At 49.9% G+C, this 25,544-nt stretch overlaps 1 protein-coding gene across 1 annotated transcript; it reads left to right on the forward strand.

The window, feature by feature from the left end:
• Positions 1-1,547: 1,547 nt before the first annotated feature.
• GDAP1L1 (ganglioside induced differentiation associated protein 1 like 1) lies at positions 1,548-24,838 on the forward strand. Its single transcript, XM_052651105.1, has 6 exons — positions 1,548-1,727; positions 8,829-9,021; positions 10,202-10,375; positions 15,372-15,469; positions 16,203-16,317; positions 24,495-24,838. Exons 1-6 carry the CDS (start codon positions 1,548-1,550, stop codon positions 24,836-24,838), a joined length of 1,104 nt encoding a protein of 367 aa, XP_052507065.1.
• The last annotated feature ends 706 nt before the right edge of the window (positions 24,839-25,544 follow it).

Here is a 25,544-nt window from a genome sequence, read left to right on the forward strand (position 1 = left end):
CCTGGGGTGGGCAGTAGAGGGCAAACTGAGAAGCTAGTGCTTCTATTTGCATCTATTTGGTCAATGATAAATAAAATATAGCAAGGCAAGCAAGAATATATTAGGGAACTTTATGTAAAGTTCCATGAATTTGGGGCCTCTCAGGTGGTGAGTGAGTGAGTGAAGTCGCTCAGTCATGTCCGACTCTTTGCAACCCCATGGACTGTAGCCTACCAGGCTTCTCCCTCCATGGGATTCTCCAGGCAAGAGTACTGGAGTGGGTTACCATGCCCTCCTCCAGGGGATCTTCCCGACCCAGGGTCTCCCGCATTCCAGGCAGATGCTTTAACCACTGAGCCACCAGGGAAGCCCAGGTGGTACTAGTGGTAAAGAACCCGCCTGCCAATGCTGAAGATGTAAGAGATGTGGGTTCAAGTGCAGGTCAGGAAGATCCCCTGGAGGAGGGCATGGTAACCTACTCCAGTATTCTTGCCTGGAGAATTCCATGGACAGAAGAGCCATGGGCTACCATCCATGGGGTCACACAGTTGGACACGACTGAAGCAACTTAGTATGCACACACCCATGAATGTTTAGGGTAAATCGTGTGACAGCAAAGCCAATACAGGGCTCCTCTAGTTATGCTTCAGTCTTCTGGAGTGAAGATGTGACCTTGGACCAGTGACTCGATGCTTCTGAGCCTCACCTCCCTTACCTGGGAAAAATGATTACTGTGCAGATGAAATGAGATGATGCATGTTACTTGGGTTGATAAATGCTTGTTCTGCTGTCCTTTATATTAATGTCACATAATGACCTTATAGCTAAAATCAGAGACTCTGGAGGTACTAAGCCTGGGTTTGGATCTCAGCTCCACCGCTTACTAGCTAGGTGACCTTGCCCAAGGTCACCTAGACCCTCTGTGCCTCAGTTTCCCCCTCTGTTTATAAAATGAAGCTAATAGGATTATTGTGATGGTTAAATGAATGGATGGTTGAAAAGCCTCTAGGACAAGAGTCTGGACACACAGGAAGTGCTATGTAAGTGTTTGTTCAATAGATCATAATGTGTTCCCTTTAACCCCTAAAGGTCTTTCTGGAGAAAAGTTAGAAAATAACAGCTTCAAAAAGAAACCAGCTATTTCCAGACTCTAATTGATAAAAGGAATGGATTCCTATAATTCCAGTAGTCCCATCTGCCTTTTAGAAGATTGAGAGGCAGAATGTGTTTGCAATGGTGGAATCTTCGGCAGGTGACTGGCCAGACTGGAGCTGCTTGGGTGCATGGTCCACTTTCTACGGCGCCTCGCGCCCTTCCACCGAGCTTGACCGAGGACTGACGGCTTTTCCGACACCGGCCAGGGGCGGGCCAAGGGGAGGAGGAGGGAGTGAGCTCCTGGGATCCCCTCGCCCCTCCCCCGCGAGCCCAGTGAGTAATGACATTCACCGGGAAGGGAGGGAGCGAGCGAGCGAAGAAGAGGGGCAGGCTCGGCGAGGCCATGTGATGCTGGGCGAGAGAGCCGCCGCCGCCGAAGCCTCCTGCTTTCCTCCCTCGGATTTCGGGCTGTCATGGCGACCCCCAACAACCTGACCCCCACCAACTGCAGCTGGTGGCCCATCTCGGCGCTGGAGAGCGATGCGGCGAAGCCGGCGGAGGCCCCCGACGCACCCGAAGCGGCCAGCCACGCCCATTGGCCCAAGGAGAGCCTGGTTCTGTACCACTGGACTCAGTCCTTCAGCTCACAGAAGGTAGCCTGGAGGGAGCCAGGGAGCCCGATGCGCCCCGCGGCTGGGAGACTTGGGGGAGGGGACCCGGGAGGGTTTAAGAATCTGAAGATCTGCTCAGAGACTGGAGGGTAGAATCTGGGGTTGGGGGGCCCGGAGGACGGGGGACGCTGGGCTGCTCTCCGGGGAGGTGACTGGCCCTATCTTGGGCCCCAGGAGCACCGACCCTCATCCTAGGCACAGCCATTCTGCCTCTTTCCCTCCCAGAAAGACCTGATCTGTTGGAGGGCTGAGAAGAGAGACAAAGGCAAGGGGAAGGGAATGGGCACTGCTGGGAAGGCGGCCTGTTGGAGGGGGCGGCTGCTGCGGGGAGGGGGAGGAGCGCTTCCTGGGGTCCAGCCTCCAGCCCCAGTCCCATAGCAGGCCTGCCCTCTGCGCTTCTATCCCGATACCACAGGCCTTCGGGTCAAAGCTCCCCTGCCTCTCTGTCCGGCCGGGGGACTTCTTCTGATTGGGGTTTGAAGGGTCTGACCCTAGCCCTCCCCTTACACCCCCTAATTTTGAGCTGAGAAGCAACGAGTTAACCCATCTCCCCAAACCTCAGCCCGGCCCATAAGAGGTGTTTTCTGCTCTTAAAGGCACAGACAACCCCACGGCCCTTTCTCAGACTCAGGGGAGCTGGAAGGTGGTTGGGAATCCAGCCCGGCGTTAAGTTATCGGGGTTCCCGCTTTCTGGGGGTGAGGTCCGAACCCCGCGCCTGTAAGACCCGGTCACCTCTAGGGGCGCAATCTCCAACCCTGGGCTGTCCTATCTATGAGGCACAAATTCAGCACCATGGCCAGGTCCCAGCAGCCGGGTCCTGGTGGAGCCTACGGGTCACCCATTGCCTGACCCTTCCATTTCTCCCTGGAAGATCCTTCTGTTCCACTCACGTATTTTCCAGATGGAGAAATAGATGCCTTAAAGAGAAATGGCCTTGGAACCAGTCTTTGGTTTGATTTTGGGGTTCGGGCGCAGTTTTCATCATCTGGAAAATGGGATAATAATAACAATCATAGCTATTTCCTCTAATTGCAACCCCTTCTCAGGCTTGCTGAGAGGGTTGTTGAAAAGGTGTTATAGCTCATAGTTTTACACTTGTTCAGTTGCTAAGTCGTGTTCTACACTGGCACTAGTCTCACGTGAGCATACATTACTGTTTCAAACACAGAACACTGGGTCCCACCTCAAAGATTTTGATTCAGTAGATCTGGAGTGGGGCCAGAGATGCTGCTCCTAACAGACTACCAGGTGATGCTGATGAAGCTGGTCCACTGACTCTCCTTTGAGTAGTTCCCAGTTTAAAGTACAAGCTCTGAGGCCAGAGAGTCCCCAGCAGGAGATCCATCTTCCCCAATAATTCACCATGGAGTTTTTGGCAGGTCATTTCGCCTCCCCCAAAGCCTCAGTTTTATAATCTGTAAAATGGAGCTAATGGCAGTACCTTCTACAGAGGGCTATTTGTGATGGTGAAATGAGATGATGCACAAAAAGTGCCGATAGCAATGCCTGGCACGAGATCAGGGCTCTGTTGATAATGATATCACTAAAGCGTTAGGTAAAGGAGGAGATGGAGTTAACCAAGGTCACGCGGGGACTCGTCCATAAATTCTATACATGCGTGCTGAACACCTACTGCATGCCAGGCTCAACAAAGTTGCTGGGGATTTGGGAATGAGTCAGACCCACTTCCAGATGCCAGGATCTCCTCCTCCCCCAGAACCTCAGGAGCCAAGTCCCAGTGTCCAGGACTGGGCAGGGGGTTGGGGGTGGCACCTCCCATCACCATTTCCCGAGGAAGCCTCCTGAGTATTTCTTATTCAGGATGAGCTCAGCTCAGGGCTAAGTTGCCCCCTAAGTCAAGGATGGGACCACCCACTGCAATCCCATTTGTGACCAAGCCTCTGACAAAGGCATTCCCCTGCCTCTCCTGCCAGGGCCTTCTCCTTGCCCAGGTACCCATGGTGGGTTCTAGAGGCAGTGCAGCCTGACAGAAAGCTCTTGGGCTGTGCAGTCAGATGGTCCTGGCTTCCGGTTTCATCTTGAGTGCTCACTGGCTGTGTGACCTTGGACAAGTCACTTCACCTCTCTGTGCCTCTATATCCTCCTCTGGAAAGGGGGACATTTGCATCTGGCTCTACAGGATTTCTGGGGGATTCAGAGGACGTGGACACGTGTTAAGTGTCAGGCACACAGCAGGAGCTTAGCATTGCCTTCTTTCCCATCAGTCCTAAAGGGCCCTGCCTGTATGCACAGCAGTTCCCAGAGGGCCCTCCCAGACATGGCAGAAGGCAAGTAAACGGGCTCTACCTGCCACTCTGGCCTTGCTTTCCAAGCTCCTGGGCACTGGCGCCCCAGTCCTGTCCATGCTGCCCTTGGCCATGTTCCAGCTCCACCCCCACTCCCAGGAGTTCCACAGGCGAGGACTGCACAGCCCACCATTCCTCTGCTCAGAAGTCTGCAGCGGCTCCAAGTCCCTCTGGGAAAAAGCCAGAGTTGTCATAATGGCCTCAGGCCCTCCTACAGGATCTAACCTTGCCTGGTCGTGGAATCCTCATCAATCAGGGGAAGCCTATGAACTTTTCTCAGAATAGTGTTTTTAACTGAGTAACATCAATACATAGGAGCATTGGATTAGAAGGAAAACCAGTCCTACCAAAGTACAGCTACTGGCATATTTTCCAAAAACATTTAATTACATAATAAAATGTGTTTCTGTGTGAACCCAAAGTATCACACGATCGAGTGGCAGGACTGATGACTACTGTAACATTGAAGTCGTGACAGTTATAACTGCGGCAACTGTGAAGTGATGACAGTATCTGATTCCTAGTGGTGACAATATTGCAGGCGCTGCTGACTCTACCATGCTTTGTCGCCTACACTCATAATTGAAGAGAATGCTAAGTGTCAGCCTGAGATGACTGAAAATAAACCTGTAATTTTCCCATCCTAGTTCAAGGACTCCCTGATTTTATTCATAGACCCCTGGGTCTAGGAATCTCCATTAAAAATCCCTGTGCACGACTCTTCCTGATCCCCTCTCCTCTGTCTCCCATACACCCTGCTGCAGTCACTCTGGCCATCTCATCATTTCTGAAAAATGTCAGACATCTCCACCTCAGGGCCTTTGCACGGGCTGTCCCCTCTGCCTGGAACTCTCTTCTTCAGATCACTGCTTGAACTACCCCTTCACTTTGTTCTTTGCTTAAATGTCACCTTCTAAGAGAGGCCTGCCCTGATGGATCACTCTATTAGTTTTTTTTTTGGCTGGGCCCCTCTAGTTGCGGAGCACTGACTCTACTGCAGGCAGGCGCAGTGGTTTCAACACAGGCACTCGAGTTGTGGCATGTGCGCTTAGTTGCCCCACGGCCTGTGGGATCTCAGTTCCCCATCCAGGGATCGAACCTGCATCCCCTGCACTAGTAGGCAGATTGTTAACCACCGGGAAGTCCCTGGATCACCCTATTTAAAATGCCCTGGACCCCCAATTTCCCTTACCTTGCTCTACTTTTTTTCTTTTTTTCCCAATGAACTCACTATCTTTTGACACACTATCTCATTTTAACTGCTCGTCTTCTGTCTGCACCCATTAGAATGTCAGCTCCCCATGGGCAGTTACCTTTGTTTTGTTCACTGCTGAGTTTTGAGCGCTTAGAACAAGACCTGGCACAGAGTAAGCAGGGCTTACTCTGAAAAAGGGCTCATTTGTAAGCTTCAAGATGTTATATTAAAAGGCATTTGGTTCTGTAAGCCTAAAACTGCTCTAAGAAATAAAGCTTATTAATTTTTTCAAAAAACTATTTGAGACAAATAAACTAAGGATCAGAGACCCCAAGTGTCTTTTACAAAGTCACACAGCAACTAAGTGGCTGGACAGAGACACCAACCCAGCCCATCACTGTTTGTTCAAGGGCCTGGGTGAGGGGGGACAGTGCCTAACCGTGACAGTGAAGCACCAGCGGGTGAATTCCAGGCACCCACAGGGGAGACAGTTTGCCCAGATATGGCTGATGCCTGAGTGGTGACCACCTGAGTCTGACCCGGCCTCCAAGAGGTGGAGATGGCAGATGGCCTTGATGGCCGCATGCCCTTCCCCCGGGCCTGGCTTCCTCCCACACTCTCCTCCCCCGCAGAACGGCACATGGCTGTGGCCTGCAGCGCAGCTAAAGGAGAAAGTCTCCTTGGCTGCTTGCCAGCGTGACCCCGAAGCAGCTCCAAGCAGGACTGTTGTTCCTCTAAAGAGAGTCCCCTCCCCAGGCAGGAGTCCCACCACCAGGCATCCTCACTGAAGTTCAAGAGCAAGGCCCTGGGAGCAGACGCCCTGCCAGGATTCACCATTAAATGTCTGGACCTGCCAAGGGCAAAGGCCTGATTTAGTTTCTGTTTCCATACATCCAGAGATCCCAGCCTGACCCAGAGGCTGGATGGCCCGGCGGAGCCCACCAGGATGGGCTGGAGGGGAATGGTTGGTTGGGTTCCAGCAGAACTCCAGCCTCGACTGCCCTGCAGCTCCTACAGGGCACGGGCACCACCCATGAGCTCCAAGATACACATATAAATGCTTTCCTTCATGCCCACTCACACTTATACACACACAGGCACACACACTCATATTCACACTCATGTACACATGCTCACACAAGACTGGATGCTCACACTGATTTGTATCCATACCCACCCACACTCGTGCACACACATGCGCAGACACTTGCTCACTTACACAGCTGCCACTCAGACACATGCACACACACTCACACAACTGGACCTAACAAATGCCACCCTGGCACTACCTCTGTCACAGTCCCCCACCCCCACCCCTGCACCATCTTAGAACCAGCAGTTCCCACCCTCTGCCGAGGAGGGCAGAGCCAGCTCTGTCTCCCGCAGGATCTGAAGGTAGCATCAGCTCAAAGCAGGGCCATGGGACACTCTGAGAACACGGAGTTCAGGCTTTCATTTTACTAACAGTTAAAAGGAGGTTCAGAAAGGGGCAGCAGTAGTTCCAAGGTCACACAGCATTGCCGTGGCAGAGCCAGGCTGAGGACCTGCGTCCCTGCCTCCCTATCCTGCCCACAGGGCCTACTTTTGGCTATTGTAGCAAATGAATCTGGGTGAGGGCTGGGGGTTTCAAGGGCTGATTACCCCTTCTTCCCCACAGTCCAGCACACAGAAGGGGTTGTTCATGTTAGCTCTGAGGGTGGGGCATCAAGTACGCTAAGACATCAGCCAGGAATGCAGGGTAGGGCAGGGTATGTGTGTGTGTCTGTGTGTGTGATAACAGTGATGTTGGAACCCATGTATTAACCTCTCACACTGGGACTTTATCCATGTCATTCCACCTCAACCTTTTGCCAGCCTTGAAGGAGTAGAATACATTCCTCATTTCACAGAAGCTAGGGATCAGAGAGGTCAAGTGACTTGCCCAAAGTCACACAGCAAATAAGCAGCAGAGTCAGCCTTCAAGTTCAGGTCTGTCTGCCTAGTCTAATTCAAGGACCCAAGGCACACATTACCCCTACAGTATGCCAGGCACTGTTCCATGGGGACTAATCTATCTAATCCTCACAACAACCCTCTGAGGAATTTACTTGTGAGACTTCCATTGAACAGATGAGGAAACTGAGGCACACAGATGGAGAGCTACTTGGAAAGCCAAGAAAGAAAGTGAAGTCGCTCAGTCATGTCCGACTCTTTGCGACCCCATGGGCTCTAGCTTACCAGGCTCCTCCATCCATGGAACTTTCCAGGCAAGAGTACTGGAGTGGGTTGCCATTTCCTTCTCCAGCAATTAAGTGCTAGAGCTGGGACTTTAACTGGCACAGTCTGGCACGCAGCTCAACATTTTGACTATAACACCATGTAGGCTCTTCTGGGAGCTTACCTCTTGGCATCTGGGAGGAAGACTGGGGACGCCCAGGCTCAGAAGTTACCACCTAGGTATGGAGGGGGGTCATCGACCTGTGCTTCTCTTGGGATGCCTTCTCTTTCTCCTGGGCTGGAGACAGAAGTAGGGAGAGCTTGTAGGCATGGACCTTGCCATCCTTTTGCTGGGGGACCTTGGACAAGCCCAGATTTCTCTCTGAGTCTCAGTCCACAGGGAGAGGACAGTTGGACTAGGTGGTCATTAACCATCTCCCAGCTCAGAACTGTTGGGCTGGATCAGGAGCAAGCTAGTTTCAAAACTCTCCACTAGCATCTACCAGCTCCAGTGTTTGTCTGGGACCCTCTGGACCTTAGGGAAGGAGCCTGGAAAGGGCAGGTCCAAAACTTTCTGGAAGGAGCCCCCGGGGCAGAGAACACTAGTCTGGGAGTCAGCAACCTTCTAGTTTTAGGTCAACTGCCAAAGTGGCTGTGTGGCTTTGAGTAAGTTAGTTGCCCTCTCTGGGCTTTCATTTTCTCATCAAGAAAAACAGGGAGATGGTCCCCGCTCTGCCACCCTATAGGGAAGGCTGTTGTGGGCATCCAACGACCAGATAGGAAGGTGTTTGGGGACAATAAAGGGCTAGGCTGATGTCAGCAAATTCTTTTCACTTCACTTTAGATTTCCCAAATCATTTGAGCAATTTTGCTGTTGGTTATGACAATAATGAGAAATTCTGCAAATTTCCTGGTCAGATTCACACTTGGAGGCCAGGCTGAGAGTCCAATCCTGATCATGAGAATCATGAATTAAGTGCTTTCTATGTACCAGACACTGTGTCGGTGCTATTATTAACACTTCAGTTCTACAACAACAACAAAGAAATCTGAAGCCCAGAAAGTGTAAGGAATTTGCCCAAACACACAGCAGAGCCAGAAATCCTATCCCAGCTAAGCCCAACTGTGACTCCCAGCTCCCTAACCATCAGTCAGCACTGCCCCTGGTCCCCAGGGCAGAGTTGTCTTCCTCCCTCCACCAGGCACCAGGCCCCCAGGAGGTACGCCACCCCGTCCTGCGCCCCAGGGGCCCAGGAATGGGTTCCAGCAACATGTCCCCTCCAGTGTGTGACCTCTGAACCCTCTTCCTGCACGCCCTGCCCCACCTGGGCAGAGGATCCCCATGTGTCTGCTGGCCCTCCCCACTCTGACCCTGGCACCTGCAGGTGCGGCTGGTGATCGCCGAGAAGGGCCTGGCTTGTGAAGAGCGGGACGTGAGCCTGCCGCAGAGCGAGCACAAGGAGCCCTGGTTCATGCGGCTCAACCTGGGTGAGGAGGTGCCCGTTATCATCCACCGCGACAACATCATCAGCGACTACGACCAGATCATCGACTACGTGGAGCGCACATTCACTGGAGGTACGACGGCCGCGCGGGCCCAGACAGCGCCCCGAAAGCTTGGAAAACCTGGGAACCCACCCCCCCCCAACCCCCGACCCAGGCCTGGTCTCCCCGACAAGGAACCACGGGATACAGGCCGGGCTCAGATACCCGCTCCAGGATCCTCAGATCTCCGAGGACCCCCACTTGGAGTGCTGGGGCTGTAGCCTCCTCCCAGGAACTCAGGAGTCACAGACTGGGCTACAGACCCTCCCGAGACCCCCAGGCCTGAGCAGGGCCCAGACCTCCTTCTAAGTCCCCACAGACAGGACCCAGATCACCCAGGGAGGCCAGGGTTCAGCGAGGACCCGGAAAGCACAGTCAGAACCAACAGACTCTCCGGGAAGCCGGAGACCAGCTCAGATACCCAAGAACTTTCCAGAGGTGAGCAGGCCCCAGCACCTCAGAGCCCCCAAGTCCTTCTCCACCCCATCCCTGTTCCTTCCTTCCCTCTGGCCCAGCTCAAGTTCAGCAGTTCAGTCCCCATGGCGGAGACGGGCCCAGATGCGCAGTGTTTAAAAAAATATATGAATTAGTTGCCAACATTTAAACATCAAGGAAGTTTCAGTTTCAAACATCCAGGATTCCAACTTCTCCTCAAGTCTGGCAACACTAGGCCTAGACTCCCACCTGAAAACAGGCCTGGGCAGGTGAGGAGCTGCCTCTTGAAGGACAGTCTGGCAGGGTTCCCTGGAGGAGAGGTAGGCGGGCAGGACCACTGGCGTCCCCTGTTAGCCTGGTAAGGACTTTATCCCAAGAGTCAAGGAAATGGGGTGGGCCCAAGAAAGTGTTAGTCGCTCAGTCATGTCCGACTCTGTGTGACCCCGTGGACTGTAGCCCGCCAGACTCCTCTGTCCGTGGGACTCTCCAGGCAAGAATACTGGGGTGGGTTGCCATGCCCTCCTCCAGGGGATCTTCCCAACCCAGGGATTGAACCAGCATCTCTTATATCTCCTGCATTCCCAGGCAGGTTCTTTACCACTAGCATCACCTGGGAAGTCAAGGAAAGGGAGTGGGCCCCAGACTGCGGGATAATTCGTGGTTCCAGGATGCTGAGGTTGGGGGCTATGGTGCCAGAGGCTGGCCTCTGAATCAGCGGGGCGGGAGGCCCAAGACTGGGCCCTCCATCCCCTCCCCAGCCCCGCGCTGTGCCCCGCAGAGCATGTGGTGGCGCTGATGCCGGAGGCGGGCAGCCCGCAGCACGCGCGCGTCCTGCAGTACCGCGAGCTGCTGGACGCGCTGCCCATGGACGCCTACACGCACGGCTGCATTCTGCACCCCGAACTCACCACCGACTCCATGATCCCCAAGTACGCCACGGCCGAGATCCGCAGTGAGTGCCGGGCGCGGGGGTGGGGCTGCAGGACCCTCCGGTAACCTTGGCTCAGCCCCGCTCCTCCCTCTAAAGCCATCCTCACCCCTCCTCCTCTTCCTATTTCTGTGTCTCTTACTCACTTTCTTCCTTTCATTCCTCCTCTTTTTACTCCTTCTCTCCTCTTCCCCGTGGATATCTCTCTCCATCCCTGTGTCTGTTTGTTCATTTCTCTATCTCTCACTCTGGGTCTGTCTGTTTCTCGCTCTCTATCTGGCTTTCCATCTCACTCACCCTGTTTTGAACTGAATGTCTCTCTCCATCTCTGACAGTTCCCCTTTCTCATCCCCCTCTCCTGCCCCCTTCCTCTTGTCCTGCTATCCCATACAGAGGCTATTCGGCTATCTGTCACCCCAGAGGCTTGTCTGTCCATGGGAGCGTGGACACTTCTCCAAAGGTGTCCCAGCCCTCCAAAGGTGTCTGGGGTTGGCAGCCCAGGGCATTGAGTGATTCCGGCTGGCATCACCAAGGATGACTGCCCAGATATTGCAAGGCCCCCAGTGGAGTCTCTGATTTCTGATTAGTCTATCACCCGTGTACTGTCATAACTGCCAGCTTGAATATGCCCACAGCCTATGTTATCCTTTCATTTTTTTTTTCAATACTCAGTAAATAAGGGTTGGATGAAATCAGATCATCCATCAACAACTGTTTACAGACTTTGGTCCAGGGTCTATGCAGACACCATGGGGTCCTATACACAGAGGAAGCGTGATGAGTCTAAGTAGATAATAGATGCTTGGTAAATGGTCACTTCCTCTCTCTCAAGGGAACAAAGCTCATGTCTGAAGGTGAGGCAGATTGTGGAACTTGATTTCATCCTTTTAGAGTGCCCCTGAACAAGACTCAGGATTTGTCTATATTGTCCTGTCCCCAGTGAATCAACAACATTTTTGAGGTCTTCTATGACCCAGGCCTTGATAGGGGGCTGGGGACAGAAGGGGACTGTCACAGCATCTACCCTCCCAGGGTCATAGTTTCCTGGAAGCAGAAAGACAAATGACTAGGTAATTATAATGCAAGACTAGGTAAATTTGAACAGCCTCTCAGGAGAGCAGTCTGGCACTCTGTATTGAATATTAAAAGGCCCACACCTTTGGAGATTGTCCCGCAATGACAATTGGATGTGTGAGCCAAAGCAGTATGTACAAAGATATACATTGTAGCATAGGAGCTAACAGCAAGAAGCTGGAGATAACCTAGTTGTCCATGATCTGGGGAAATGAATGCGTGAATGTGTATGCATGCTCAATCATGTCTGACTCTTTGTGACCCTATGGACTGGAGCCCCCTCAGCTCTTCTGTTCATGGGGTTTTCCAGGCAAGAATACTGGTCTAGGTTGCCATTTCCTTCTCCAGGGGATCTTCCCAACCCAGGGATCGAACCGGAGTCTCCTGTGTCTCCTGCATTGGCAGGCAGATTATTTACCCGCTGAGTCATCGGGGAAATACCCTTGTTGTCCATGATTTGGGGAATAGGTAGATAAATTCTATTTCTTACAAACAATGGACCATTGTGCAGCTGTTAAAAAAAATAATAGGCATATGGAATGCTCTTTAAGACATATTAGTAAAGAGGAAGAAAGTGAAGCATCCAATGCTATCATTTATATATGTAAAAGGGGGTCCAATTGATACACAAGTGCTTGCAAACACAAAGCATATTTCTGGAAGGATGCATGAGAAGACTAAGGGAGCAGGACTAAGGGCCTGCAGATTGAGAGAAGAGAGATTTACTTTTCTCGGTACATTCTTTAATATTGTTTGAATTCTCAAGCAAGGATGCATGTATAGTCTGTTCAGGACTAATTGATTTAAATTTTTCTAATCTAGTACCAATCAGTGTTATGAACACAAGAGGGGGAACACAAGAGGCTGGGGCTAAAGAAGATGCCCATCCCAGCCTCTGGGGTTGTAGAGGGCTTCTGGAAGGCAGCAATATTCAAGGATGACCAGGAACTAGAAAGGGAAATAGAAGAGAGAATCCTTTTAGGCTCAGGGATAGGAGAGGGCGTGGTGTGAAACTGAAGGACACTTAATGGGGTTGATGTATATAGGCCAGTTGGGGTAGGTGTGGTCCTGGTGTGAATCTAGGGATAGGACCGGCAGAACTGGAATTTTATCTGGTGAGCAGCAGAGAAACAGTGGTGGAAAGTGACAGGATCAGATTCACACTTCATAAAAATCATTCAACAGAAAGAAGAGTGGGTGGGACAGTTAAAGGGTCCTGGCTGTCATCTAGGTGAGCAATGATGCTGGTCTGGACTAGGTGGAAGGAGTTCCTAAGTGCTTCTGAAAGATAGAAGTGCTCCCCCATCCTGTCCTGAGTTATTTGAAGGTACCTAGAAGGCACTGGGGTGCAGAGAGGATCTCAAGACTCCAGCCCAGCTGAGGGAGAGAGGAAGGACCTCGCAGGATACAGAAGTCATTCTGCAGTGACCCCTCCCCCATCCCAATTAGTCAAATGTCTTTCCTTGGCCTGGTCTGCCCTCCTGGGGTCTAAAGAAAGCCACATGGGCAGCCTTGGGTGACTGGCAAGAGGAGAAGATACTGCCCTTGAACTTCAAACTCATAAAACATCAATGAGACTTAATATAGCCCCATAGCTGAAAGATCTGGGAAGTGTGCTTGCTGATATCAAGCCAAGAGATAGGATGGTGGACAGTGAAACCTCAGAAGCAGAAGCTGAACAATTGCAGTCACTCATTTATTTTCTCATTCTGTTCCATGCATTCATTCAGAAACTCCTGTTCTGTGCCTGTACTGGTTTTTGAGGGAACAGAGATGAATCAGATATGTTCACTGTTCTCCAGATACTCGGGTTCTGGTGGGGGACATGGACATCCAGAGATAAGTACACTGGCATCAAAATCTCCATGTACAGCAGTACATGTTTTGCATTGCACAAGTCGGGGGGCACTTTTCACGTAGACCACAATGTGAGTAGATTTGTGTAATGGCAGCTGATTAATGTGGTTGCATTCTCTGAAAATCTGTACAGCATACACTGGAGGACAAAGAGACCTAGAGGATTAGGAAGGGCTTCATAGAAGAGGTGATCTTGAGCTGAATCTGGGAGGGGAGTTTCAGGAATACAGGAGAGGGCCCTTCCAGCAAGAAGAAGCAGTCAGAGCAAAGGCCTAGAGGTTTGGAATGGTCTGGACATTCAGGGAGTACTCAGAATTTGGAGGGGCTGAAATGTTACCATATGGGGACAGAGGCAGTTGGGGGAACTCAGCGGAAGAAGGTGGAGTTGGTAAGGGAAGAGGAGGTGATCCTGCTGCATCTTTTAAGGCAAGTTGAAGAGCTTGAACATTTTCTGAGGGCAGTGAGGAGCAACAGATGGCTTTTCAGCTGGGAGTGGCATAGTCAGGTGTGTGCTTGAGGAGAGTCTCTCCGGCAGAACCAGGGAGAAGGGCTTGGAGGGGAGAGAGTGCCGGTGACTGGGGGTAGGTCACAGTATCCAGGCAAGAGATCAGTGGAGCAAGGGAGGTCTAAATTAAAGGCAAGTCAGAAAAATGAAAGGGAGAAGTTAAATGTGAGAAAGATTAAATAGGAAAATCAATGGAAACTGTGACAGATTTGGTTTGGAGAGGAAGGAGAAGGCAGAGTTGAGGACAACCCCCAGTAATCTGGGCTTCCCAGGTGGTACTACTGGTAAAGAACCCACCTGCCAATGCAGGAGACCTAAGAGACGCAGGTTCGATCCCTGGGTCAGGAAGATCTGCTGAGAAGGACATGGCCAGCCTCTCCAGTATTCTTGCCTGAGAACCCCATAGACAGAGGAGCCCGGCAGGCTATGGTCCATTGGGTTGTAAGGAGTCAGACACGACTGAAGTGACTTAGCACACATGCACGCCCAGGCATCTGGCTTGGCTTAGTGTGGGGCAAGCATGCTGCAGTTTGGGGAGTAGGCAAACAAGGAGCAGGTGGAGCAGAGAAGGTGATGGGGTTGGTTGGGTGAGGATGAGTTTGAGGAGCCCAAGAGATGTCCAAATGGAGTTGGGGCTCAGGGGAGAAGGCAGGTCAGGTTTACGTACCACCTGACCCACCGTGTCCCAGAATTCTGGAGAAATTCTACCCCACACATGGAATCTGTTCCACAGGATCTTATCCCACTTAATCTTTCCACCTCCTTTTGTAAAACCCATGGCTCACAGTTAGACTTTTTAAGGTAGATTACAGGACAGTTCCTCTCTCCCATGAAGAATAATTCTACGGTGCTGCCTTGAGTTCCATCACTGCCCCATGTTCCACCACTGGCTTTCTTGGCATCTTTAAAAAGCCAGTTTTCCCGGAAAACATGGTCAGTATGTCCCTATATCTTCAGGGAAGTTCCCTCACCAGAAGTGGACACCCAGCTCTCTTATGATTTTTCGTTTGTTTAACTGAACAAGTTTTTCCTTGTGGGTTACAGTGAGTGAGCACCAGACTAAGAATCAGACAGATCCAGCTTCAAAATCTCTGCTTGTTGTTTACTAGTTGTGTTACGTTATTTAGCCCCCCTGAACTTGTTTCTTCACTACAGAAATGGGTGGGGGAAATGTAAACTGAAATAAGAGCTTGTCCAGGTTTAGGGTGATATTCATTTCTGGCCAAACTCCTACTCATCCCTCAGAGTCTTCTCCTCCTTGAGCTTTCTTGATACCTTGTGCCCTAGGCAGGTGGCCCTCTGGGTCCCACAGTATCCATTCATTATTCATTAGAGATTGGCCATGCTATGCCATAGATATCTCTTAAGGGTCTGTCTCTCCCACTAGCCTGAGCCTAAGGCAGGATGGCATCTCATCCATCCCTATATCCTGGCCTGAAGTGACATAGTGTCTGCTGGTTATGCCTGTTGATATTGTTACTTTCCAGACTAGTGTTTGAGTGGGACCTATTCCAAGGTATGGGGGAAGGGAAAGGAAAAGCACCAGGTATCAGATGAATAAGACCTTTCCTATTCTTTCCCCAGGACATTTAGCCAATGCCACCACGGACCTCATGAGATTGGACCATGAAGAGGAGCCCCAGCTCTCTGAGCCCTACCTTTCTAAACAGAAGAAGCTCATGGTGAGTGCCCCTAGGTCTGCTCATTCCCCTCTCCCACCGTCTTTTCCATGGAAGAGAAGAACTGGGAGAAGCTGGTTCTAAGTAGAAATCATTTGAAGACCTGAAATAGGAAAACCACTGGCTTGCTTTGCCAGTCCTGTCTCCTCTGTCATTTACTGGCTCTTTGACCTTGAGCAAGTCACTGTGCACCTGGAATCTCCCTTTCCTCATGTCTTCAGTTGTATCTCTAAGAGCAGAGCTTTGTACTGAGGTTCCTGGGTAAATGTAGTATTGAGAGAGTGCTTTAAGGAGAACCCAGTAAGGATGGTGTAGGAATGAAGAAGGATCCAAGTTCACCTGATCTGGACCTTAAAGGGCACCACAAAGTCACCTTGAACAAAGGGATAAACTTTTATACCCTTGTATTAGCCATTGGCCCAAGTATGTCTCAAATATTTCCAGGAAACTCCTTTTTGACCAAAAGCAGTTCTCTGGAGAAGGGGCAGCTTTGAGCCATTATCAACCAGCTTTTACACCCATGAAAGGGATCTGGTCAGGACAGCTAAACTCACCAGGCTGCTGTGAGCAGCAGATGAGGATGCTTTGTAATGTTGGGGTACCCAATACACTTGAGGGATTATTTGGAGACTGGGTTTGCAGAAGGGGGTTTGGACCAAGATTCTTCCATCCCTGGTCATCTTTGCCCTATTGAAGCCAACTCAGCTCCTCTAGCTCCTGCCTGTCTGGCCCGCAGGCCAAGATCTTGGAACACGATGACGTGAGCTACCTGAAGAAGATCCTGGGGGAGCTGGCCATGGTGCTGGACCAGATCGAGGCTGAGCTGGAGAAGAGGAAGCTTGAGAACGAGGGTGGGTGCCAGTTCTGGGGTAGGTGAGTGCTGGAGCTCATCCAGCCCACCCTGTCTATGTCTCAGCATCTTTTCCCCAAAGATCTCAGAGGACTGTCCAGGTGGTTAGGATCATGGGCCACGAAGTCAGAAAACCTAGGTTTAAGTCCTAGGTTGGCCACTTGCTAGTTGAATGGCCCTGGGCCAGGTACTTCACCTCCCTGAACCTCAGTTCCCTGTCTATAAAATGGGGATAATAATAAGACCTACTTCAGAGAGATGCTGAGACATTGCATGAAATTATACATGTAGAATGCTTAAATCAGCATTTCGCACACAGTAGGTATTTAATAAAGGTTAAGCGATTCATGGGGTCGCAAAGAGTCGGACACGACTGAGCGACTGAACTGAACTGAATGATGATGATGGTGGTAGTGATGGCAGTGACCATTATCCCTTATACCACCCACCTTTCCCCCACTGAAGGATGTGTTATGGCTCCTTCATGCTGTAGCCATACATCTAGGCTCACCCAGACTCTCGGATCTTGACTCTTTCTATTCTCAAGTGCGACTCTCCTTGGGACCCTAAGCATGCCAGCCTCATCTCCACCTCCACATCTTTGCACCTGCCACTCTTCCAGGCTGGGGTACCCTCTCCATACCACTCTGCTCCTTGTCTTCATTTATCCACCATCTTTGCCATCACCTTCTTCAAATTTCATTCTGGACTTTCCCATTTTGCTCTGTTTTAGGTGGCCTGTTAGTCCGGTCTCCTCAACAATGCAAATTTGTGGAAGCCATGCAACTTGCATTGCTACACTTACAGCTTGACACACACACATAGATGTCTGTGTATTTGGAGAGGTTGCGGAGCATAGTATTCTAAAAGACAGGTGTAGAGTCAGACAGATTCAAATTGGGGTTCAAGCTTTGCTGCCTATACTGTGTGACTTGGACAAGTTTCTTTCCCTGTTGGAGCCTCAGTTTCCTCATCTGTGAAACAGGATGTGTGTGCACGTGCACGGTCGCTTCAGTTGTATCTGACTCTTTGCAAGCCCGTGGACTGCAGCCCGCCAGGCTCCTCTGTCCATGGGATTCTCCAGGCAAGAACACTGGAGCGGGCTGCCATGTCCTCCTCCAGGCAATTGTCCCAGGGATTGAACCACATCCCCTGTGGCTCCTGCACTGCAGGTGGATTCTTTACCTCTGAGCCACCAGGGAAGCCCAAAATAGGATGGTAATAGTACAGTTTAAAACCTTAACTCCATCCTGTTGAACTCTTTAAAAAGTGAAAAGCACTCAGCACAGTGTTTAGAACAAACTAGCTTATTATATGTGACAGCTAAAGACATGTGCATTCTTCAGGTGAGAAAACTGAGGCTCAGCGAGATAAAGTGACTTGCTCAAGGTCACACAGCTCTTAAATGGCATAGTTAGGACAAGAACAGCTTCCCTTTCGGTGGGTCCAATGTTCGTCCAGCATTTCACAGCTGAGGCTCCAAGTGCAAGGCACACACAGGTACCTAAGGTCCTAAACAGGGACGCGGTCATGCATGCTGAAACCACTTGTCATAAATCCTTTCTACAAAAAAAGTGCTGTATGGCTAAATGAGTAAAAAGAATATATGTTGAGTTGGCCAAAAAGTTCATTTGGGTTTGTCCACATGATATTATGGAAAAACCTGAATGAACTTGTTTGACCAACTTGATACCTCAGGAAGGAATTTTCTCATTTCTCTCTGAGAGGGTGCTGAAGAAGGGCTATTACGGAAGAGTGTTCAGGGGCCAGTGGACTTAGCTGGACTACATGTTGCCCATCATCTGGAAGGCTAAGCAAGACTAAGTGGAATGATGGTCACAGGGATTCTGAGAGCAGCAAAAGAGCAAAGGCCCAGTGTGCAAACACATATTAAGCATCTTCTTGTGTCACACTGACTAAAGCCCCGTTGGCTAAAGCAAGTGACACAGCAGAGCTAGGATTTAACAGGTGGAGGGTTGGATTCTGCCTCTTGGTGGCAGAATCAGTAAAGGCTTGCGAAGGGCCGTGCCTGCCAGAATAGGAGGAATTTGTGGCTGTTTCTGCAGTCTCCTTGGGGTGAGGTGTTCTGATTTTACTTTTAGTGGGTTTCAAGGGAGACAGAAGCACAGATGAGATGGTGGTGGCTAGGACTGAGGTGGTGGCTGTGGAGATAAGACTCCAGAGGTATTTTGGAGATGAAAATGGGCAGGAACTTGCTGAAAGGTTGAGGGTGTTGGGGGAAGGGTGGAGAGTAAGAGGGGAGAAAGGAATCCAAGAGGACTTCTGAGGTCTTGATCTGAGTTACTGATGATACCATTTCCTGATATGGGCAAGGGGGACTCAAGAGTTCAGTTTGGGACACAGTGAGTTTGAGATGCTTTTGCAGCACCCAAGAGGGCATATCACGTAAGCTATTAGATATTCCAGTCTGACTTTCAAAGGAGAGGTCAGAATTTGGAGATGGAAATTTGCGAGTCTTCAGCATATCCTTTGGTTTTTTGGTTTTGTTATTTATCTACTTATTTTGGCCATGCGGCTTGTAGGATCTTGGTTCCCTGACCAGCAATTGAACCCACACCCTTGGCAGCAAAAGCATGGAGTTCTCACCACTGAACCACTAGGGAATTCCCATATATGTTGTGATTCAAGTTATAGAATTGGATAATGTCATGTAGAGAACAGTGGAGAGAGAAAGACGCATCAAGACCTGCTTATTAGTTATTTATTGCTTATGCCAAACTGTTCCCAAACTCAGCAACTTAAACAAAAAGCTTTTGTCATAGCACACATTTTTCTGTGAATTGGGAGTTTTGGAGCAGCTTGGTTGAGTGGTTCTAATTTGGGGTTGCATGATGCAGGCTGCAGTCCAGCTGTTGGCTGGGGCTGCAACACTTGGAGCTGAAGGATCGGAGATGGCTCATTCATGGGGGTCTTGTCTAGAGGTCTCAGTTGTCAGTGGCTGATGCCAGGAGACCTCGGTTCCTACGTGGGCATCTTATTAGGGCTGCTTGAGTTTCTTCACAACATAGCAGCTGGTTTTCCCCTTAGTGAGTGACCCCAGAGAGATAGAAGCAGCAGAAGCCACATTATCTTTTATGATCTACCCTTGAAAGTCATTCTGTCACTTCTACCACATTCTGTTCATTCAAAGCCAGTCATTAAATACAGCCCATATTCAAGGGGAAGAAAATTAGGCTCCACAAAAGAGATAAGTATCAAGTAATCTTGGACATATTTTTTTTTCTTTTTAAATTGAAGTATAGTTGATCCGCATCATTATATTAGTTTCAGGCAACGTTGTTTTAGTTTCAGGCAATTTACCTTCTGAGCCACCAGGGAAGTCAGTTTCAGGTATACAGCATAGAAACTCAGTTTTTTTACAGATTATACTCCATCAAAAGTCTTTACAGGGTAATGGCCATAAGTGCCTGTGCTATACAGTATATCTTTTTTGCTTATCTATGCAATACATAGTAATTTGCATCTCTTAATCCCATACCCCTAATTTGCCCCTCCCCCTTCCTTCTCACCTTTGGTAACCACTAGGGTTTTTAAAATTAATTAATTAGCTGCTTTTGGCTGCTCTGGGTCTTCACTGCTGCAAGTGGGCTTTCACTAGTTGCTGTGCACAGGCTTCTCACTGCGGTGGCTTCTCTTGTTGCAGCTCGAGGGCTCTAGGGCCTGTGGGTTCAGTAGCTGTGGTGCACGGGCTTAATTGCTCCAGGGCATCTGGGATATTCTGGGATTAGGGACTGAACCCGTGTCCCCTGCACTGTCAGGCAGATTCTTAACCACTGGACGACCAGGAAAGTCCAACCACTAGTTTATTTTCTCTCTTCTTTATGGAAAGACATTCTACTTTATTACTTATTTGGCTGCACTGGGTCTTAGTTGCACCATGCGGGATCTCCGATCTTCGTTACCACATGCGAGATCTTTAGTTGCTGCATTTGAACACTTAGCTGTGGCACACGGAATCTAGTTCCCTGATCAAGGATCGAACTTGGGGCCCTCTGCATTGGGAATGCAGAGACTTAGCCACTGGAACACCAGGGAAGTCCCAGGAATGGACATTTTTCTTAAGTAGTGACGCACATGTACATGCTTCCAAACATCTGTCTGCAGGCAAACACCAGATGCACGTGGGTGTACACTTCACTCACACGTGGTAATCCAGCCCACTTCATGGACACAGACACCCACGTGTGCAGCTGTCTACATGCCTATACACAACCAGCTGCACAGATCTGAGCAGACATTCACATGGCTAAACATACACACCACGTAGGTTGCAGACATGTGGGTCCACACACAGACCCAGATCAGAATGCACCCACTGAAAGGGGATTGTGTGTCTGCAGAAATACATACAGATGTGCGAATTTGCACATAGAAACAAGCAGCTTAATGCAGTGGTTATAAGCACAGGCTCTGGAACCAGATGGCCTGGGTTTAAATCCACACTCTGCTCTGCCACTTACTAGCTGTGTGGCTTCTACTAAGTTACTTAACCTCTCTGGGCTTCAAATTCCCTCACCTGTGAAACAGGGATAATAATAGCACCTATTTGATTGGATTGATGTGTGGATTAAGGAAATGAAACCACATTCTCCTGGTTCACCTCATACCTCACAGACTGTGCCTCCTCGTGCACCATCACCAGTTTCTCTCATTGCCCAGTATCTAAACCTTGGCGTGTCCCACAGCTTAGTCCTTGGTCCTGTTCTCAAACCTGTCTACACTCATCCAGTGCGTACCCCAGCACTTCCATCCCTTGGTCCTGCCTCCTCTCACTGTCCGTCACCCTGATCATGATCTTACCCCTCTTCTTACACAGCAGTAATTCCCTGATCCATCATTATTGGCAGCCCTTTGTCTGCACCTTCAGCTCCCTTATCCCTCTCCTACTTCATCACATCTTGCAAAACCTCAGTTCAGTTCAGTTCAGTCACTCAGTTGTGTCCGATTCTTTGCGATACCATGGACTGCAGCACGCTAGGCCTCCCAGTCCATCACCAACTCCCGGAGCTTGCTCAAACTCATGTCCATCAAGCCAGTGTTGCCATCCAAACATCTCATCCTCTCTTGCCCCTTCTCCTCCTGCCTTTAATCTTTCTCAGCATCAGGGTCTTTTCCAAAGAGTCAGTTCTTCGCATCAGGTGGCCCAAGTATTGGAGTTCAGCTTCAGTATCGGTCCTTCCAATGAATATTCAGGACTGATCTCCTTTAGGATGTACTGGTTGGACCTCCTTGCTGTCCAAGGGACTCTCAAGAGTCTTCTCCAACACCACAGTTCAAAAGCAGCAATTCTCCAGCACTCAGGTTTCTATTTTATAGTCCAACTCTCACATCCATACATGACTACTGGGAAAACCATAACTTTGACTAGATGGACCTTTGTTGGCAAAGTAATGTCTCTGCTTTTTAATATGATGTCTAGGTTGACCCCATGGACTATACAGTCCATGGAATTCTCCAGGCCAGAATACTGGAGTGGGTAGCTTTTTCCTTCTCCAGCAGACCTTCCCAACCCCGGAATCAAACTGCTTTCAATACCTCAGACCACTCTCCACCTATTCAGCCTATACCCAGGAGCCTAAACATGGCTGGAGAAATGTACAAGGATGGTGGCCGATCTTTCTTTTTTATGATCATTTATTTGGCTGTGCCAAGTCTTGGTTACAGCACATGTAATCTTCGGCGCCACATGTGGTATCTTTAGTTGCAGCATTCGAACTCTTAGTTGCAGCATGTGAGATCTAGTTGCTTGATCAGGAATTCAACCTTGGCCCCCTGCATTGGGAATGCAGAGTCTTAGCCACTGGACCACCAGGGAAGTCCCCGACAGGTCTCATTTGAACTCATGACCACTAGCCTTAGATGGCCGTCCTGCTGCTCCAGGCCTCCCACTGCCTCCTCTTCAGATGGCGATTTACTACCTCTCCTTTCTCCTGAACCCTCCAGCTGCTTCTCCCACATCCTCACTCTCAACTCACCCTCATAGCTACCCTCCCACCAGTCCTAGTGCCTGTACGTACACTGTATTTTATCGATTTTAAGATGCATCTTTGTTAAATCACGTCAACATCCCTGAAATTGGAAGGTTCTCAGTAGTTTAATTGGCATCGCTTGTTCTCTCTCGGGTGGATGTATTACATTTGAAACTTAGAATTAGAAGCTTCGATGTCTTCAAAGACAGTGCTGTACTCCCTCTTGTTACCAAGGATGAACTGTTCTTGAACTAGTTAAGCTCAGTCCCTTCCCTGTGTACTGGATGCCACCCACGCTCATCCACTCAAGGACAAGCACAGCAGTAATTCTCTCCACTTTCTCCTGTAGCATCTCTTCCCCTCTTGGCTCAATCATTCCCATCAACGTGTTTTTTTTTTTCTTCCAACTTATGAAAACACTCTTGACCCATCTCATCGTGTTGGTTTATCCTTCACATTACAGCAGAACTCTTTAGAAGGGTGACTTTTGCTCAACGTCTCCATTTCCCTTCCTCCCTTTCTCTTTTGGACTCCCTCCAGCCAGGCTTTCATTGTCAGCATCTACTCTGGCTGTTCTTGTCAAGGTCAGCAGCTGCTGAATGCAATCTCCCGGTCTCAGCCTCCCCTTCTGTGACCTTCCGGCAGCGTCTGACCTCAGCTGAGCCCTCTCTCCCTGGCACACTTTCTTATCTTGGCTTCTAGGGCACCGCCCTTTCCTGGGTCATCTCCCACCCCATAGGCTGCTCCTTCTCATGCTGCTTCGCTGATTGCTTCTTATTGCCCAAGATCTCAATTATGATGCCCCCAAAGCTCCATCCTTGGTCCCATTCTCAGCTCTGTCTCCACTCCTGCCCTTGATGATGCCACGCACCTGTGCCTCTAACTGCAGACACATCATCTCTCCTCAGAAGTCTCATGAGCATCTGGAAGGTTCCATAGTCAAGAACAAGCTTTTGATCAGAGCCTTCATTACATTTTAGCTCCTCTTCCCATGAAACCACGAACCTCTTGAGGGAGGACATTGTGTCTTATCACATCTTCATGACCAGCACACATGCTCAGTTGTGTCTGACTCTTCACGACCCATGGAACATACCACCAGATACACATTTTAAATGTTTTAAATTATTAATTAATTAATTGACTGCACTGGGTCTTCATTGCTGCGAATAGGCTTTATCTAGCTGCAGTAAGTAGGGGCTACTCTCTAATTTCAGTGCACAGGCTTCTCGTGGTGGCTTCTCTTGTTGCAAAGCATAGGTAAGTAGGTGCTCAGGCTTCAGTAGTTGTGGCACACAGGCTTAGCTGCCCCGCGGCATGTGGAATCATCCCAGACTAGGGATCAAATGCATGTCCCCTGCATTGTCAGGTGACTTCTTTACCACTGAGCCGCCAGGGAAGCCCAGAGCTTCAACTTTTACTCTGACCATGACAGGGAGTCATTACAGGGCTTTGATCAGAGAGAAGGACATGATCTGACTTAAGGTTTAACAGGATTCCTCCGATTACTGTGCTGAGAATAGACTCTAGGGAGTCAAAGGCAAAAGATAATGATTGTTAGGACCAGGGTGGTAACAGTGGAGGTAACATCCAACTTTGGATGTTTTTTGAAAGTAAAGTGGATGGGAACTGCTGCCAAAGTGTATGTGGGTGTGAAACAAAGAGAAGAATTCAATATGGCATGAGGCTTTGGGCCTGAATAACTGAATGGACGGAGGTGCTGTTACTGATGTGTGGATGAGTGTGGTGGATTTGGGGTGAGGATCAGGAATTCAGCTTTGGACTTGTCCAGTTTGAAACACCCAGTGAACAGACAAGTAGAGCTGGAAAATAAGCAGTGTGATATGTGAGTCCAGAGTTTAAATAATCTTCCTGACTTAGGGATCAAACCTGGGCCTCTTACATCTCCTCCATTGGCAGGTGGATTCTTTTACCCCTGTGCCACCTGGAAAGCCTCTAAATACATATATTTGCATTTATCAAGTCAGCTGATCTAAAAGAAAAGAGTAATATAGGAAGTATATGCATATGGCCAAAATCATGAAAGAAGTACAGGAGTGGGTGACCTTGGGGAAACACTATGGCCGGCAGACAGAAGCCAGAGGTGTAAGTGATGAGAGAGAAGGGAGTTATGGGAGGACGGAAGCTGAGCCCGCCCCACCGCCATCTTGTCTCTCTTCTACTCCAGGGCAGAAATGCGAGCTGTGGCTCTGCGGCTGTGCCTTCACCCTTGCGGATGTCCTCCTGGGAGCCACCCTGCACCGCCTCAAATTCCTGGGACTGTCCAAGAAATACTGGGAAGACGGCAGCCGGCCCAACCTGCAGTCCTTCTTCGAGAGGGTCCAGAAACGCTTTGCCTTCCGGAAGGTTCTGGGCGACATCCACACCACTCTGCTGTCGGCGGTCATCCCCAACGCGTTCCGGCTGGTCAAGCGGAAGCCGCCATCTTTCTTTGGGGCGTCCTTTCTCATGGGCTCCCTGGGAGGGATGGGCTACTTTGCCTACTGGTACCTCAAGAAAAAATACATCTAAAGCCAGGCCCCGGGCTTGGTGTCTGACTGCCGGTGTCTCTGTGCTGTGTGATTCCCCACGAGCTCTCGGTAACACACCGTCTCGTCTCACGAACACTTGGACAGCCCCCCTCCCACCCCTTGTTTGGAGTAATTCTAGAGTCAGTGTGAAAACATTCCATAGGTTAGGAGTAGACATTGCCAATGCCGTGAGTTGAGGCCACGGCTCTACTAAAGGAGAAAAAGAATGAGTGGGAAAGAGAGAAAGGAAAAACAAAAACACGAATGCCTTTTTTTGTTTGTTTTGATTCAAGGTCTCAAGATGGAACTGTGGGGACTAGTTGGGATCTGAGGTGAGTCCCAGGCCATTTCATTCACCAGGGCCCAAATTCTGGGAGGTGCTGGGGGCTCAGAGGGCCTGACCCTCGCCTCCTCTTCCCTCTTGCCCAGGGAAACTCTTCCACAGGACAAAGCCAACATCAAGACTCGACTCTTCTAAGCCGTACTTCCGGGTGGGGCTGGAGACCCGGAAACCCGCATGGGAGACCCCTGAAGATCGGCTCAGGGGCTTCATTCTTCTCCTGGACCTGAACTGAGTCAGCACTGGCTGAAGCCAAGGCAGTGACATCCAACCAGAGGCTGTGTCTGGGACCGATGCCACAAGCACACCCTGCCATTCCCCTCTTGATTTGAGCAGAGCGCTTGGTCTGGCGCCTTACCGCAAGTTC

This window comes from Budorcas taxicolor, chromosome 13, assembly GCF_023091745.1.
Source record: "Budorcas taxicolor isolate Tak-1 chromosome 13, Takin1.1, whole genome shotgun sequence".
Taxonomy (NCBI): domain Eukaryota; kingdom Metazoa; phylum Chordata; class Mammalia; order Artiodactyla; family Bovidae; genus Budorcas; species Budorcas taxicolor.